Source organism: Theobroma cacao, chromosome 5 (assembly GCF_053813885.1).
Source record: "Theobroma cacao isolate CCN51 chromosome 5, ASM5381388v1, whole genome shotgun sequence".
Classification (NCBI taxonomy): domain Eukaryota; kingdom Viridiplantae; phylum Streptophyta; class Magnoliopsida; order Malvales; family Malvaceae; genus Theobroma; species Theobroma cacao.
Window position 1 is genome coordinate 32,378,904 of NC_142643.1, and position 17,929 is coordinate 32,396,832.

General features: G+C 32.4%; 3 protein-coding genes across 3 annotated transcripts; 2 read left to right on the forward strand and 1 right to left on the reverse strand.

Moving 5' to 3' along the window:
* Window positions 1-1,859: 1,859 nt before the first annotated feature.
* LOC18598804 (UPF0481 protein At3g47200-like) lies at window positions 1,860-3,513 on the forward strand. The gene has a single exon (XM_007028494.3). It carries the CDS (start codon window positions 1,925-1,927, stop codon window positions 3,431-3,433), a length of 1,509 nt encoding a protein of 502 aa, XP_007028556.3. The 5' UTR covers window positions 1,860-1,924; the 3' UTR covers window positions 3,434-3,513.
* Window positions 3,514-4,730: 1,217 nt separating this feature from the next.
* On the reverse strand, window positions 4,731-6,741 carry LYC (lycopene cyclase). The gene has a single exon (XM_007028495.3). It carries the CDS (start codon window positions 6,340-6,342, stop codon window positions 4,825-4,827), a length of 1,518 nt encoding a protein of 505 aa, XP_007028557.3. The 5' UTR covers window positions 6,343-6,741; the 3' UTR covers window positions 4,731-4,824.
* A 6,179-nt stretch (window positions 6,742-12,920) lies between these two features.
* Window positions 12,921-15,532, forward strand: LOC18598806 (SEC14 cytosolic factor family protein / phosphoglyceride transfer family protein). The gene is made up of 3 exons (XM_018122368.2): window positions 12,921-13,271; window positions 14,569-14,833; window positions 15,114-15,532. Exons 1-3 carry the CDS (start codon window positions 13,028-13,030, stop codon window positions 15,346-15,348), a joined length of 744 nt encoding a protein of 247 aa, XP_017977857.2. The 5' UTR covers window positions 12,921-13,027; the 3' UTR covers window positions 15,349-15,532.
* Window positions 15,533-17,929: the final 2,397 nt, after the last annotated feature.

Consider the following 17,929-nt stretch of genomic DNA (forward strand, 5'->3'; position numbering starts at 1 on the left):
TTTATTTTTAATTTATTTAGTAATTTATTATTATTATTTCTTTTTATCAATCATACTACACACTTGCACTTTTGAGTATTTTTCAATCTTAAACTCTTCTCTTGCATATACCTTCTTACTTCTGCAGTAGAAACAATTACAAGGTTTCTGGGTTATATTCACCTTGCAAAAGCATACCATGATATGGTACTTTGGAATCTTTAGCATTCTCTTCGCCGTAATGTTTGGTAGAAAAGAAGGAACATAGAGGAAAGGGAAAAAGGTGAAGAAAGAAAAAAATGGAGAGCAAAAAAAGTTATTTTTCTTTCCTTGTGTTTGATATCAAAAACAGAAAATAGAGAGAGAAAAAGAGGTTAGAATTTCCTTCCCCTTCCTGATTCTCTCTTCCCAAAAGAAAGAAAGAAAAAAATAAAAAAAATACGAACAGAAAACGAGTTTAAATAAATTTGGATTTAAGTTAATCATGTTTCATGTTTTAATCGTGTAGACACGGTTAAAACATAAATAAATCGTGTCTTAATCATGTCAAACCCGTTTAACCCGTCTAAATCATGTCTAAGATACCATTAGTTAATCGTGTTATCATGTACTCGTATAACCTGTGACTTATTTGTTACCAATTTATTTAATCGTGTTCACATGACGTGTCGACACGTTTATTACACGGTTAAAAACTATTATGATATTTATAATTTTTTATTGTAAATTTTAATATCATGTTTTACTTGTACATATTTCAATTTTTATCGTGTTAATCGTATCAATCGCATAAATAAGTCATAAATTATATAAATTTTAATTATGTTAATCGTGTCATGTCATACAAAATTTAACCCCGACATGTTTAAAAAGCGTGTTAACCACGTCGTATATATGTTTAAGATCTTGATATGATTAATTAATCGTGTCATGTTTATGTTTATTGGTATGACTGTTAATATCTTATATTTACACGATACTGTTAAAACACATATACATAAATTACCATGTCTATCTTCTATGTTTCCCTCAACCAATTTGTAGGTACAGGTTTTATAAGGAACTTTGATCAATTTATGAGTATGGGTAAGGGAATACATAACTTTGCACTTAACAATTTTGCGTATGTGAGAAGAATGCAAATCGATGCCTTCTTTACTACCCCTTGTACAATAGGCTGTCAATGGGAAAGCTTTTGATATAAATTTTAGGGCAAGAAGTTGGGGCACGAGATTTTCGTTTAAGCACAACAATCTTTGTTTGTGCCAAATTAAATAAAGTTGACAAGAAAAAGTAATCCCTGAGCTATTGTCTACAAACTTCACAATTGAGTTGTTGTTTTTTCTACTTAAATATCTTTGTTAATTAATTGGAATCTTTGCCGCCATTACCCTAATAAAGTAGTTGTCTCATTTGCTTAATGTCCTATGAAGTTGTAGTTAAATGCAACAGCATGCAACTTCGCTCTCAACAAATTAATGGATAAAAGTAAAAGCAAAGCATACAAAAAGGCAAATTCTAGTCGTTATATAACTAAGGAGACATCATTTGTTAATTTTGGCTGAAGATTTCATCTATGGTTTGCTTCCAAGGGCAGTACCAAACATTCATCCTTATCCTTTACCAAAGAAAAAGGACGACGATCCAAAGATTAAAAGTAACTAAAGCTAGAAGCAACCAGTCGGATAAGTAATTCCTTCGGTAGAGTCATAACAAAAAAAGAAAGAAAAAAGATCAAATACCAAACTTGATAACTTGGTCAAGTACAAAGATTATTCTTTTTCTGCCTAAAACTTGTCATGCCTTCTAAAGCTAAAACTGCAGCTTGATTTCCCTAATTTGTCATAGTAACAGTTTCCACCTCACTGTTCCAAGATTTATCAACATTACTCAGCTAAACAGTAGATAGCCGAATTTGCCAAAACAATTTCAGTCAAGCTGAAAAATGTCGTCGCCCTCAACGAGGGACGTCGTCGCAGAGGAAGTTTCCACTGATCAAATAAGTAGATACAACTGCAATCCCCAGGAGACAATCATTTCCGTACAAGATCAGGGCTTCCGTTTGAGCATTGGTGATTTAGAGAATCTCAGGTCATTAGATGAAGCCTTCAAAGCTGCTCAAATTGAAACACCTGCCCCACCTTTAATACAAAGGGTTCCATCCATGCTAAGCGGGAACAAACAATTCCTCAAGTATTTCAAGCCAAGGGTGATTGCCATCGGTCCCCTCCACCACGATGATCCCAGTCTCCGGGGAGCAGAGAAGCTCAAGCTTAAACTGGCAGCACATTTCCTCAAGAATCATGTTTCCCGAAAGGAAATCTTATACAGCAAGATTAAGATGGACATAGCCAACTTGAAGAAATCCTACGATCCCAAGGAAATAGAGCAATATTACGATGATGATGAGAAGCTCACTTGGATGTTCGTTCTGGATGGTTGTGCAGTTCTACAAGCAATTTATCTACGCCATGATCCTCAACAGAAGGACGAAAAGGGTGCCTCGAATGAATTGAATATTAAAAATGATTTGCTGACATTTGTGTACCTAGATTTGTTCTTGTTGGAAAACCAGCTACCTTACCGCGTTCTTGAATTGTTGACAAGCTCAAGCAACAATGGCCAAAGGTTTAAGGAATCAATCAAAAGCTTCATTGACGATAATGTTATGACTACAGCAGAGATGAAGAAAGAGCAGCAGCGGCAGCAGCAACAACAAAAGCAAGGAAAGCAGCAGAAACAACAACAGGAACGAGAGCCTGCTCATCTTCTGGAGCTTCTGCGAGCAAGACTGCTAGCCAAAACAGAAGAGAAGGAAAGCCCAGTCCTAAGCAATTGGTGCAATCGGCTGTTCAAACATATAGAATCATCTTACCAAAAAGGTAAGACAAGTCATCATTCGCATACATTTCGTAACGTCAAGGAGCTTAGAGAAGCGGGGATTTGGTTGAGACCTAGTGAAACCAGCTGCCTCAAGGACATTAGTTTCAATCGCGTATGCTGTGTGGGGAAACTAATGCTCCCACCTATCACAGTGGACGACTCAACAGGGCCCAAGTTCATGAACTTGATAGCTTATGAAATGTGCCCAGATTTCGACAATGACTTCGCTGTCACCTCTTACATATGCTTTCTTGATTCTCTGATTGATGAAGCAGAAGATGTTAAGGCGTTGAGAGACGCAGGCATACTCTACAATGGGCTGGGAAGTGATGAAGAGGTGGCTAAGCTTTTCAACAAGATGAACACGGACTTGGTGCCCAGTCCAGAAATTTATTCTAAACTGAAGACACAAATCCAGAATCATTGCAGAAACATGTGGATCACCTATGCAGCTCAAGCCTATCATACCCATTTTAGAAGCCCTTGGACTTTCCTAGCATTTGTGGGCGCCATCGCAGCACTTTGTCTTAGTGCTCTTCAGACTTACTACACCATCCATCCAAAAAATTGAGACATAATTATCTGCCTATTTATTTTAATTTAATAAGCTTAATTACTTGCTTGCAACCTTGTGATTTTCATTTCCCCTATACATATATACAGAAAAGCCATAAAATTTTGGCTGGTTCTTATCCATGGGCAAAAGCATCAATTTCAACAATTGAATACACAAATTTCTCTCCTGCCATGGGCAGGGAATACCGATGTGTCAGTTCCACTTAGCATTGACTAATGAACGTGTTGCTGAAGCTTCTTGTTTCTTATGTTTCTTAGTTCTTCTGTAACGTTTCCAGAATTGTAAATTTACAGGTGCCCTAGCTTTGTTTTATAATTTTGTACTACGTTTGTGGCAGAAAATAATGAGCTATGCTCAAAACACGAAGGCTGCTTGACAACGTACAATGCAAGGGTCCCAGCCCTTGGATCTGGAGACTTATGCTTATTCCATTTCAGTCTATATCTAAAGCATTCGTATATTCTTCCCCTTTCCCAGAGCAAGATCACGACTAAGCAGAGAGCAGAAAAACTGCTTTCCCATGCAGTTGCAGAATGCCAGAAAACCTACTAATATCACTTAAGAGATAGCACCAAAACCAGATTTCCTATCACTGTTTGTCCCCTAAGTATATTTTCAAATGACCTTATGAGCAACCATATACAACACCGCACTCTGTCAATTATTTGCCATCATAGTAAAATATCTCACAATCTATCAAACACAATCACTGAAGACATCAGCATATTCATAGTACATCAATCCTTGTTTCGTATTTAACAAGCTTTAAACTTTGCACATCTGTGTTGAAGACAGGACAAGCGAACTTAACTGCAATTATCACAACTACCTATTCTAAATGAAAGCAAGGCAATTCAACAAGTAATTTCCCCTATTTCCAGGCTGTAGTTTCCAACAACAGCATTACTTAGTTATCATACACCATGCCTTCGTATCTTTCTCAAAGTTGGGCAGTGATAATACTGATTAACCATGTAAGCTATTGACAGTATCAACCCTATACTGATGCATCTAACAACTCCAATCACAACATATGACACATCATTCGCCTATCCTTTTTGCTTCTTGCAGCTACTAGCTAATCACCGAGAGAGAAATCCTAAATTAACGAACAGCCATTGCCAACAAATTGGATGAGACTAATAGTAAAATGCAGGATGTCCACAAGTGGCCTGATAGAACATGCTTGCTACATGAATGAAGAAATCATTGAATCAAAGGAATATTCTGCTCTACAAGAAATTGAGTGTTCTGTGCGAAAACTGTACTAACATGACTATAAAACAACAAATTCATAGAATATTATCAACATTTATGGGGAAAAATGAGTAGAATGCAACGCATCAATAGACTTAAGCACATGACATATGGATATCCTGATCATCTTATTCTCTATCCTGCACTAAATTATTAATCATGTTGACCAAAGGCAGAGTTCCCTTAGCCATAATCTCTAACCTAGAAGTAGTAGAGGCATGAGAGAACAGAGAAAGCCCAAAAACTATGAGCTCGGGAAGAAACAACCGAGATGACAAGAATCCATGCCAATAATGGGGTTCCAGATCAAAAAATGCATCAAAAAACCTTCTTGTAGCTGGTAAGTCTAGCTTAAGCAGAATATCCATGCCAAAACAGAAGAATTCCCTTTGTCTCCTTCTTTCTATGGGCCATAAATCTCTCCACACTTCTGCAGACAATTTGTTTCCCAAAAAGCTTTTTCCTGGATCAAGGCACCGAACTATGGACTCTGCAACAATTGGAGCTGCTGCAAGAGTTCTTGCTACCATATACCCTGTTGAAGGGTGCACCATCCCAGCTGTGCCACCAATTCCCACAACTCTTTGGGGTAGCACTGGAAGGGGCCCACCCATTGGAATAACACAATGTTCATCCTCTTCGATACTCTTCACTTTTATGCCTAGGTGCCTTAACCTGGCCACCATTCTCTCCTTGATATCATTCATAGGCACTCCAGGTCGAGCAACTAGAGAAGTTTCCTCCAGAAATATTCTGTCTGACGAGAAGGGCATTGCATATAGAAATGTGGGGATTTTACTATTTCTCTCTCTCAACTCCTTATTGTTGATAAGATGTGAGTCTCTCCAATCCATAAAAACCATCTTATCTACATCAAATGGGTGTTCTTCCACCTCCGCCAAAATCCCATAGGCCATTTGATAGCCAGGATTATAGGGCTTATCATACTGAACAAGGCACCTAGAAAATCCAGTTGCATCAAGAACGACAGTAGCCTGAACTGTGACACCATCATTGCAAATCAGTAGAGATTTTGACTCCTCGTGGATAACCTTTATAACCTTTGCCTGGTGAAATTTGACACCATTAGATATGCACTTTTGCAACATTTTTGACTTCAGCTGCTTCCTATTAACCCTTCCATACGGTCTACCAAGATCTTTCTTTTTTTGGTCATCAATATACACAACAGCACCAGACCAGGTTGTATCAAGGCAATCAAGCAGATCCATAGCCTCAAATTCATCCACCCAAACACCATAATTATTAGGCCAAATCAATTTGGGAGATGGGTCAATTGAGCAGACTGAAAGCCCTGCCTGTGAAACCCGCTGGGCAACAGCCAGACCTGCAGGGCCACCTCCCACAACAGCTAAATCCACCACAGTGCCTTTTGATGGATCATATATAGGAAGCTCAAACTCTAAATTTTCCTTCTTAGTTTCCGGTACCATCTCTAAAAGAGCAGTACTACTTGCCTTAACACAAGTATTACCCCTACCTCTTTTAAAATATGACTTCTTGGGACCAAACTTAGGCTCCTGGTTCTGAACCCTGACTGAACTCAGGTTACAAGCTTTCTCAGAAAACCCATGGAGTTGAGGCAAAAGTTCAAGCTTGTTATGTGTTCTAAGTAAAGTATCCATGGATTGGAACAAAGGGTCTCTTAATATCTACTCAAAATACAAACCTGGGTCACCAAAAATTCTTCAAATAACACTCTTTCTAAGAAGAAATTTGTCTTTTAATAAATTCCTAACTCAGAAAATCAACTGGATACAAGGTTTTGAGACTAACCAAGCCATGAACACTTCTACGCCATTACTACTAGAAGTTGTTGCGAAAGCATGGAATCTATTAACTGAATCTGAAAAGAGATTGAAGAGTGAGCAGAAAAGAAACAAAAGACTCACCGAAACATGGAAATGGACATGAGAAATGGAGAGAAAAATGGGTTGTGGCTCTTTTTGGGAGCTGTCTCGAAGAGATATATGTGGCAACAGGTAAAGCTTGTGTGGTCTGTCGTCCACGACAAAGGGAAGAGGGAATTCCGTATTTTTAGCTTTTTTATGTTTTTTTTTTTCATTTTCAAACAATAAATCATTTCTGAAATTGTAGACGAAGACATCTATTTAGTAATTTACTTTTATGGGTGGATGGCTATCCACGTCTCCACTTCAGTCCTAGACAACCGCCCATAATCATGCTTTCGGGGACGATTATCGCATTATGGCAAAGAAAAGGACAACAATTGGAAGTGGATCACTAACAAAATTTTCGAAAATCATATATTTTTTGATAAAACAATCTAACCCTTCAAATTTTGATCAAAATTATATAAAAATTTTATTAATTTTTAAAATAAATATTTTATCTCAAAAAAATATTTTTTGTTAGATATTTAGATTCAACCGTTAACCAATTATTAATATTTTCGTTAACTTGTTGACGTGGTCAAAATAAAAAAATAATTTTATTTTTATATAATTTTTATAATTATAATTATATAATTTTATTATTTATTTATTCATTTAAAAAAAAACTCCCCATTGGAAGCCCGATGCTCCCCTTTCTTGGGGAGTGATCAGTGTTCCATACTTTTTTATTTTTTAAATATAATATTAATTTTAAATTAATAAAAAAAAGAATATTTTAATTTTTTTATTATTTCTGTTAACCGTGTTTCTTATCTTGAGACGAAGTGCCTATTTCAAAAATTAATGAACCTCAATTTAATTTCAATTAAAACTTAAGGAGTTAGGATATTTTACCTTATATTTTTTCATGATAAATGATAAATTGCTAAGGGTAAATGATTAATTGTTATTTTTTAATAGAACTTTTTGTCTATTATTTTTGTTTATTTAATAGAAAATATTAATTGGTGCTTATTGATATGATTAAGATAATATATATTTAAAAACATATATAATTAATGTATTGTTTTCTCTCAAATTTGATGAAAATTGTGTCCATTTAATTTTTCTAAAGAAATATTTTAACTGTCTTTAGCTAGTGCCTATAATCACTCGCATATTTTAACTTCCAATGTACTAAAACATTACGAGTAAGTTTGATTTGCAGAATGAAATAAGGTGAAAATAGAATAATCGCTGCGTGAGAATAGAATAAGAGCAGAATAGTTATTATATAGTTTGATTCATAAAGATGGAACAGAATAGTCATTGTTATTACAACTTATTTTTAATAATTGGTTGGTTGGAATAATTTTAGAAATAATCAAGGAATAAGTGATAAATGATAAAAATATATTTTTTTATTATAATATATAATTATTTTATTTTTAATCTTTATTTTTATTTTTAAAATATTAAAAATTTATAATTGAAATTTTAAACATTATTTTTTATAATTAAAATTTTAATTTAATTTTAAAAAGTATTAATTTTTAGCTTTTCTTTTTTTTTTGTTTTTTTCATTCTAGTATTTTCGTTTTTTTCTTTCTTTTCATTGGTTGGTCACCAAAGATGTGGCTAACCTAATGGAGTGTCGATCTAGTTACTAAAGCTCTAGATCGATGGTTCTCGCAGCTAGATCTAGCCAAGAGTACTAATTCGACACTTCTTACGACTGGATATGGTGAGGGAACGCCAATCAACATTTCTCACAACTAGCATGGTGCCATCGTCACTCTCGAAGGACTTTAGAGAGAAAGGGAAAGAGGTAGAAGATGGGCAGAGAAAGGAAAAGATGGAAAAATTTTAAAAATCTATATAATGATGGTCATTTTTAAGTTAATTTAAGGGCAATTTTGCCCTTACAAAATTTTTGACTCATTTCCCCTTCTTTAGAATAACTATTATTGAGGTTTCCTTAGTAATAGCTATTTAAGTTTCTTTAGAAATGATCATTCTAAGCAATGACAATTCTTGTGAAGTAAATAAATTATTAAAGGGGGTTTAGGAATAGGGGAAATGACTATTCCATTTCCCAACCAAACACGTTATACAAGAAAAACGAAGTCTTTATTACAAAAAAATTTTGATTGAAAAAATTTTATTGATAATACTACTTATTTTTGATGAATTTTTGGTCAATTACCAATGGAACAAATTTGATAGATTATGAGACTATTTTCAATGAAATTTATCCTGTCAAAATTCTGTCACTAATGATTTGACGCGAAATAATGATTTTGATATGAATGATTCCAACGAAACTTTTCATTGGAATTGAGTTATTATCAATAAAAATTTCTATTGGTAATGATATTTTAATTAAAATAATTAAAATATTACCAATGAAAATTTTTGTTGAAATTCCATTCTTTTGCTTTCTTATTGTTAAAATGACGCAGTTTTGGAAAACATATATAAATTAGTGGCACAATACTCAAATATACCCCTAAACTATTCAAAAAAAATTAAAATAAGCTATTTTACTTTTATTGCATTCAATCAAGCCCCTTATATTTTTATTTTGAATTAAATAAACCCTTGATTAATAATTGACTAATTATCATTAGTTAAAATACCATTTGTCATTTTATATTCACATGACAATGATATAACATTAATAAAGAAGGTGAAAAATACTACATGGTTATATTGTTATGTTAAATTAACATGTCATGTCATAATCAATTATAACATGTCAATATACAATATCATCATTAATTATAATATATTAACATGTTATGTCAGCATCATTCAACATTGAATGACAAATGGTTTTTTGACTAAGTCAATTATTAGTTATAAAGACTTATTTGACTCAAAATAAAAAATAAAAGACGTATTTAACTCAAAATAAAAATATAAGGGTTGATTGAACATAATAAAAGTATAAAAGTTTATTTGAATTTTTTCTAAATAGTTTAGGAGCTTTTTTTAATATTATACCCAAATTATTCCTAAATCCTAACTATATAAACTTTTTCCCTAATTTTCTCATTCTTCTCCTTTCACTAGACTTGGTTGCCTCACCTTCTCTTTAAACCCAAAATTTGGCATGGGATTGTCATCCACTATCGACCATTGGCACATAAAAAATAAGTTTTCCTCCTTTTTCTCAACTTATTTTATTTTTATAATTGGGGAATGGGGGATTCAAACCGTACTCTTTAGGTAGGAAATCATACACTAACCAATGAGTTATATGCTCAGGTGCTTTTTCTCAACCTATTTTACTTTTTAATTGGTTTAGTTTTTTTTAGAATCTTTTCTTTTTATTCCTTTTTTCTCTTTTTTCCTTTGAAAAAAAAATATAATTCTAGCAATTGACATTAGGATTTTAAACTATTATCGACCTTAATTTTTTTTTCATCTCCCTTTTTTCTTTTCCTCGATTATTTCTTTTAAAATCATCTCTTTTCCTTAAGAAAAACCCTAGACTTGAATCATTTTTCACTTTGTCTCGGTCTCTCCGTATTTTGCCTTCATTGCCTTGGCTTTGCCATTGTAATTTTTTTCTTTTCCTTTTCATTGCTAAACTTAAAGTTTTTATTGACAGAAAGTATTTCGTTGATAATACTTGATGGAATTGCGATCAAATGTCAATAGATTGAGAAGGTCATTATTATCGACAAAATGTAGGTAGTTAGATATTGGTCGGAATGCTTTTTGGTATGAAATAATAGCATATGGCAAGAAAATTATCAATGTAATTTTCTGTCGATAAATTGGTTTTTCAATCGAATTGCTAATGGAGCAATCCATCAGATGCATTGGTTAGATTTTTTAAACAAAAATTTCATTAGTAAATCAAAAAGATAAGAAGCCCGATCGAGCTTCTTCCTATTTTCCCCAAATCCCAAATTAAACCCCTAAACCCCTAACATCTCTCTTTCCTCTTCTCCCCGTGCCTTTAATCACAAATTTATCTTCCCATAGCCTTTGACAAGTCTACTTTGTCGCTAATCACTCTCTAATCTTCCCTTAATTGCTAATTAGCCTCAATTATCAACTCTCCTTTCTCTTGTCTTTTTTTTTTTTTTGGTAAAATACCTACACCCCTTTAAGTTTTAATTGAAATTTTAGGTAGATCTATTAGTTTTCGAAATAGACACTCCGTCTCAAAAAAATCTTCCACTGGATAAATAGGTCTAACTGTTAGTCAGTGTATTTGTTAGTTTGATGATGTGACAATATTGAAAGGACAATTTTATCATTTATTAATTTTAAAAATTACTATTATATAATTTTTTTTACAAAACAAAAAAATCAAGGGAGCACATGCAATAGGGGTTGGTCGGCCACATTGTTTGAGAGAAAAAAAAAGAGTATTTTAGTCTTTTCATATTTTCTGTTAACAATGTTTATACTTTTGAGATTCGTTGCCAATTTCGAAAACTAATGGACCCATACAAAATTTGGATTAAACCTTAAGAGGTCTATGTATTTTACCTTTTTTTATATATTTTCAATAATTATAACTTGTTTTTCTCTTTTAATATCTTTAAACAATAAAATTATTTATTACTGCACCCATATACTGGATGTGCCAAAGACTAATACATAAATAAATAAAAGACATAATGCTCAAAAAAGCTCTTGAACTATTCAAAAAATTTCAAATATACCTTTATTCTTTTATTGCGTTCAATCAAGCTCTTATAATTTTATTTTAAGTCAAATAGGTCCTTATGACCAATGGTTAACTAATTGTCATTAACCAAAATGTATACTGTCATTTTTTTTGAATAGTGTATATCGTCAATTTATGTCTATATGGTGTTGTTGTGGCACTGACGTGGAGGTTGAAAAATATGATATGGTCATATTATCATGCCACATTAGTATACAACATCATCATCTATTATGACATGTTAACATGTTACGTTAGTACCACGTTAGTGTCACATAAACGCCATGTGATATAGAATGACAAACGACATTTTAACTAAATCAATTATTAATCATAAAGGTTTATTTGACACAAAATAAAATTATAAAGGTTTATTTGACTCAAAATAAAAATCAAATGACTTGATTGAAAGCAATAAAATATAAAAACTTATTTGAATTTTTTTAAATAATTTAAGAGCTTTTTTAGGTATTATAAAAAAAATAAAACATTGGTTAATTTATTGGATTCTCTAATGGAGTCAACTAAAGTATGTGTCGTTTAAATTCGAATACTAATTGAGTAGAAGCTTAAACTAGTTTATATCCCTTTGGTTACAAAACAAAGACATTCTTGAGATTTAATTGAAAATAAATTTACTGATTATTAATTTGGAAAACATTATTTTATTTCATAAAGTTTGGTTGAAATACACTTATTTTTCAAAAAAAATAATAGTGTTAATTATTAAAATAACTTCAAAGGAAAAGATTAGTATATTTCTTTGTTATTTATTTCTTCATTCTATATTTTATCTCTTTCTCCTTTTTTTTTTGTGCTTTCTCTTTTAACTTTCTTTTTTGTTTCAAAACTTTTTATTTTTATTTACAAAATTATGAGATTGCATTAGTTATGAATACAATTGAAAATTTTAATTAGTTTTAAAATCGTTTTTAATTACTATCAAATTAAATTTGAATTAGGTCATATTGTAATTCAACTACATATTAAATATATTAGATTACATATAATTCAATCATGAATAATAATTGTCATCCATGATATTTTTTTTATTGAAAATAAAGTTTCACTCATTGGTTTGGAAAACCCTTTTTATCACTTTTCAAAAATTATGTATATTATTATACCATTAATCGAACTAATATTTGTTCAAAGTTTACTTAAAATACTATAATTGTGCTCATTTTCTTTAATTTTCCTTTCTCTACTCTTCCCCCCAGTTTTCATTTTATTTTTTAATTCATTTGTTTATCAAAACATATTTTTACAAATTTTTTATAATTAATCTATTTTAACTAACTAAAGATAATTTAATACATTCATCTCAAAAGTAATATATAGTTGAATTAAAGGTAACTTCAATAAATTTACTATGTAACTTAATTAAAATATAAAATAATTAACATTTATTTGATAATAGGTAAAGATGATTTTAAAACTAATTAAATCATATAATTTTGCTGTTAAATACGTCTCGTATAAAATGGGGAAAAAGAGAAATAAATATTTGTATTTTTATTTAAAGTTAACTTTAATAATTAAAAATAATACCTGTTTAGTGTTTTTCAAGAATATTTCCAATCTCTTTATTTGAACAAAACTTTGGATGGAAATGTAGCCCAGCCCACAACTCAATTGGACCAAAAACTTGTAAACTGGAGATGATACCCGACAAGATCATTGTCATTTTCTTTTGTGTTTTTTGAGGTCTGATGGATTTGATAATTGTGAAAGAAAGTGCGAGAAAGTGGTAACGAGGAGCAAAAAGAAATCGAAGAAGGAGAAATGGGAAGTTCATCAAATGATGATTTCTCGGTGGTGGTGCTTGCTTCAGATTTGGGTATTGACGCGCGTCCTTTCTTAGCAAACCAAGACAGAGAAATCGAAGACCAAGATAACTGGCATGACTGTTCTCAGGATTTCTCTGATGAAGATTTCCCCGACCTCGATGTCCTCCACTTCTTCCGCCTCCAGGGCTCTGATAAATCTGGTAATCGCATTTTCCGCATCGTCGGAAAGTACTTTCCCGGTAAATACACCAACCTACCATTAACAATTTTTCTTTATTTTTAATTTTTAATTTTGGGTTTTACACGTTTGAAGTTTTAGCTTGTAATTTGGGTTTGATTTGCGAATTTGGAGTTTTCATTTTTTTCAGTAAGTTTAGTTGGAAAGGTTGTAATGGTAGGAACATGTTGAAATGAATTAGGTAAATGCGTTGGATTCTGGTACGTTAACAGTGAAGAGATGTCGATGATTTGAGCTGTCAAAAGATGAAGTTCTTTACTTTCTTTGATCAAATAATAACAATAATAGTAAAGTATTAATCGTAATGTTCTTTTCCTATCTACTCATTTCCATGGCCTTCTTCAACCTTTATCTTGTTGATGATTTAGTTGTAATAGAGAAACCTGTTGTCTTACCAATTTCTACGACTTTCTGGCATATGATTTTGAATTTCTACCAAGTATCATCCCAGCTTTCTTGTCACCATTGCAACCTTTTTCTAGAAACTAATCTATTCAACTTCACCTAACGTTTCTCATATCATGCAACCCTAAACCCCACTATGGAACTAAGGCTGCGTTTGGTATACAAAATGATGGAGAGGATAGGATAAAATGACCTTATATGAGGTTTGATATTTACTTGGAAAGGAGGATAGTATCAGAAATCGGACGGCTCATCCTCTGAGAAGATAATTACTTAATCTTGTTGAAAATGATACTGTTTTGATACTATTGCATAAGATTATGAACTTGATACTAAGCAATGAATATTGTTTATGTTTTTCCATTTGGCCCTAAAAGTTTCATTTTCCTTTAAAAAAAATTCAAATATTTAGTATATAATGGTATAGCAAGGGATGATAATGACTGATGACAAAAGCATCATCCTATCCTACACCAAACATGGCTTAGGATGAAATTTATGATATTCTACTTTTAATCGTTTATATACTTAACATGAGATAGGATAAGACCATCTAATCCTATACTTTTGCTTATCTTGTCTCATTTTATCCTTTCTATCATACTGTGCTCCAAATGCATTGCATTTTAGAATGTCTGAATTCTTCTTTCCATTAGTTGCACTACTTCTGTGCAGCTCAGTGATCAGTGCCTGCGGTTGTGCATTTCAGTTCTTTGAAGAGTTTCATATTGATTATGATTTCATTTTGTGTTAATTGATGCTTTCTTGATTTGTACACATGAGATGATTCCATCTTGAACAAATTTTATAGAGTTTCATTAGGTTTAAGTTGTTCATCTAGAAAATTTTAATTTGCCTTTTTACAAAGTACTTACTTCTTTGATGATATACAGCTCCTGTTATTAGCGGGGAGCGGCTGAAGAAATATATATTCCACAAGATATGCAGTGAGTTGCCTGAAGGTCCATTCTGCATAGTTTATATGCACAGTACAGTGCAAAAGGAAGATAACTCCCCTGGTGTTACTATCTTGAGGTGGATTTATGAAGAACTTCCTTCTGAGATCAAGGATAGGCTGCAAGTTGTCTACTTCATACACCCTGGGCTTTGTTCAAGGCTTGTCTTTGCCACTCTTGGCCGACTTTTCTTAAGTGGAGGGTGAGTTGCTTTGAATGTTGCTAGACCATGTCTAGTTTACCAGTGTGGTTATCTAGTAATTTACCTTTAGTCAGATGCAAATGCTTTCTTGTTCTGATCCTTGAACTTATGCATCAAAGCTCCTGCAGCTCATTAAAATATGCTCAATTATTGTATCAATTAGATTAACAGTAAAAAGCAATAAATAGATTAAGCAGCCTACTTGGTAATGCAGAGGTTACAGATTTGCAATTATTTTGGCCTTATTTTTGCATTAACTGCTTACTTTTTTCTTCCCCAGTTTATACTGGAAGATCAAGTATGTAAGCCGTCTACAGTACCTTTGGGATGACATAAAGAAGGGAGAGGTTGAGATTCCTGAATTTGTGCAAAACCACGACAACGTTCTCGAGCACCGACCCCTAACAGATTATGGCATTGAACCAGATCCTCTTCACTTGACAGAGGTACCTAGTGCAGCCTACTCATTAGGGAGGTATGAAGAGAGATTGGCCTCAAGGGAATTCATGTCTTAGCTATGATATTAAATAGATAGCTGAAAACCCACCAAAAAGGTTAGCAAGCTTTGCCTGTAAAAACAAGAATTCGGAATTGTACATAAATAGTCTTATATCGAGTGCCTTATTTGCTTAGAAGTCACTGCACTGTACTTTTAAGTTACAAAAATTTGATGTTGTATGGTAGACATTTATATATGGATGTATTCTGTTTCATCTCTGATTTAGATGCTAGTAATCATAGCAAAATTTCTACAACTTTTTATGACAGATTCCAGAAAGTTGACAATTAGTTTTTCAAATGGATATTTTTAGCATTTTGTTGGAAGAACCTAACATCTTGCAGCATGATTGTTTCTGCCAATTACAGAAAGAGCAGCGGTTTTTGGTGGCCTAGTGATGAAATCTTTAGAAATCTGGCATTTCCTGGAAGTTAGATGATAAAGTACAAAGTCCCAAGCAAAAAGAGTGGCTGAAAACTGAATTAAACCGTATTGCCTCTAGAATTCTATTTTGGTAGTTGTACCCCTCTGTTCATAACTCTGCAGTAATCATGGACAGGCTGGCTTAACAAAATCCCAATGAAACTGCAATGTGGTACACACGTTTACACACTTTAAAAGGCAAAATAAGGAATTGACATTATTCTCTTCAAAGGCAAGATCCTGTGAGGTAGACTCCAATAAGTGTTTGTACCAAATTGAGATATATTCTGCCAGCATTAATTTTGTGGTATAATCGTTCAGTGTCATTAAGAATTAAACATGCACTCCTGTGAATCTTCTATATCATGCTCAAAATCAACCTACCATATGGAGCATATATTTAGAATAGTATCACATTACAATCCAATACTTAAAAGTACTACTAATTTTTCCCAAGGTTGTTTGAGAGAGGGAGAGAGATATGGGGTGCAGCCAGTCCAAGGATCAAGGTCAGTTCTCTAAACCATGAAATGTGTTTTCTTTGTTTATCATCCGAGTTATGTCTACTTCATTCTCTGTCTCTTTGAATCTTGTATTTCTGACCCCTTTTCGACATGGAATTTAGTTTTGCACGGAAGTCATGTTGCAACCAAGTCCAGGGGAAAGAGTACTGTCAAAGATGACAAGAAAATTGCAATGAAGACAGAGATGTGCCATGCTGAGATGGTCAAGCAAGTCACCAATGAAAGACAGGGACATGGGCTTGACCTAAGGAAAGAAAAGCTTGAAGCAATTGAGGAGGAGCATGAATCAGAGGATGAGCCTTTTTTATTCAGCAGATGAAGAATTTAATCCTCAGAAAGAAAATCACAATCCTAAGGTGCATTAACCATGGATGGCAACTTCTAAATTTGCTTCATTCCCTCTTTATTCGAGCCCCCAACTTTTTTGCTGAATTCTTTAAATGATATAGGCAATTCTTTTGTTATTTCCTGCTTAGAACTTTTTTTGCTTTGAAAAAAAAAAAAAGAATCTGAACCCAACTCTCTAGTAGTGTTTAGTTCTTCCCTCTATTCTGAAGTCATTTGATACTAATATATCAAGCCTGTGTTTGGTTATCATATTCGGAATATAATATTATCTTGCTTGGTGGACCCAGAATTTAACATTCCTATTGATTATTTTAGTAAAATACCCTTCAATATTAAAGTAATTAAATGAACCTATTAAAAATAAAATTCTCTTTGAAATTACACATATTGGAATTATAATAAAGCAAATTGAAAAACATATAATTAACAAAGTATATATATATATATATATATATATATGTATAGGGATATATAGAGGCATTTGTAGTGTAAATAACATGCTTTCATTGTTACATATTCTTGAACATTTCTTAATTTTGTTCGTAAGAACTAAGTATCCATATTTTGACACTAACAAGCCAACTACACAGAACAAAGCTTTGTTCTACACAAGAAAAATTCCGCAAATTAACAACCATAATTAGTCCTTTGTTATGGGAGGAATCATTTTCCAATATACAAAATTATCAAAATTGTAAAATCTCCAATAACAAATCCCATAATGAGTCCTTTATTATGAGAGGAATCAATTGCATATTTGTTAATGATATCATTTTAATATTTTGAAGATGACTGTTGTTTTGTCTCATTTAAGATCCAATACTCTAGAAAAGTATTTCCTACATCCGTTGGATCCTTATACATCTTATGGTGGGCACCACGATACCTCAAGACTTATAATTTAGCTTCTTTCCAAGTATTATAAAGATATAATACTTGAAAATATTCTTGAACTATTTAAAAAAATTTAAATAAGTTTTTATTCTTCTATTGTATTCAATTGAGTTTTTAAATTTTTATTTTGGATCAATAGGTGTGACTTATCATTTTATACTAACATAATGCTAACGTGAAAAGTGAAAAATACTACATGATTATGTTATCATATTACATTAACATGTTATATCATCATCTATTATGTTATGTCAGCATATCACATCAATATGACATGGTATAAAATAATGAGTGATATTTTGACTAATCAACCATTAGTTATATCAGTTTATTTTGTTCAAAATAAAAATATAAGAACTTGATTAAACGTAATAAAAAATATAAGAACTTATTTAAATTTTTCAAAAT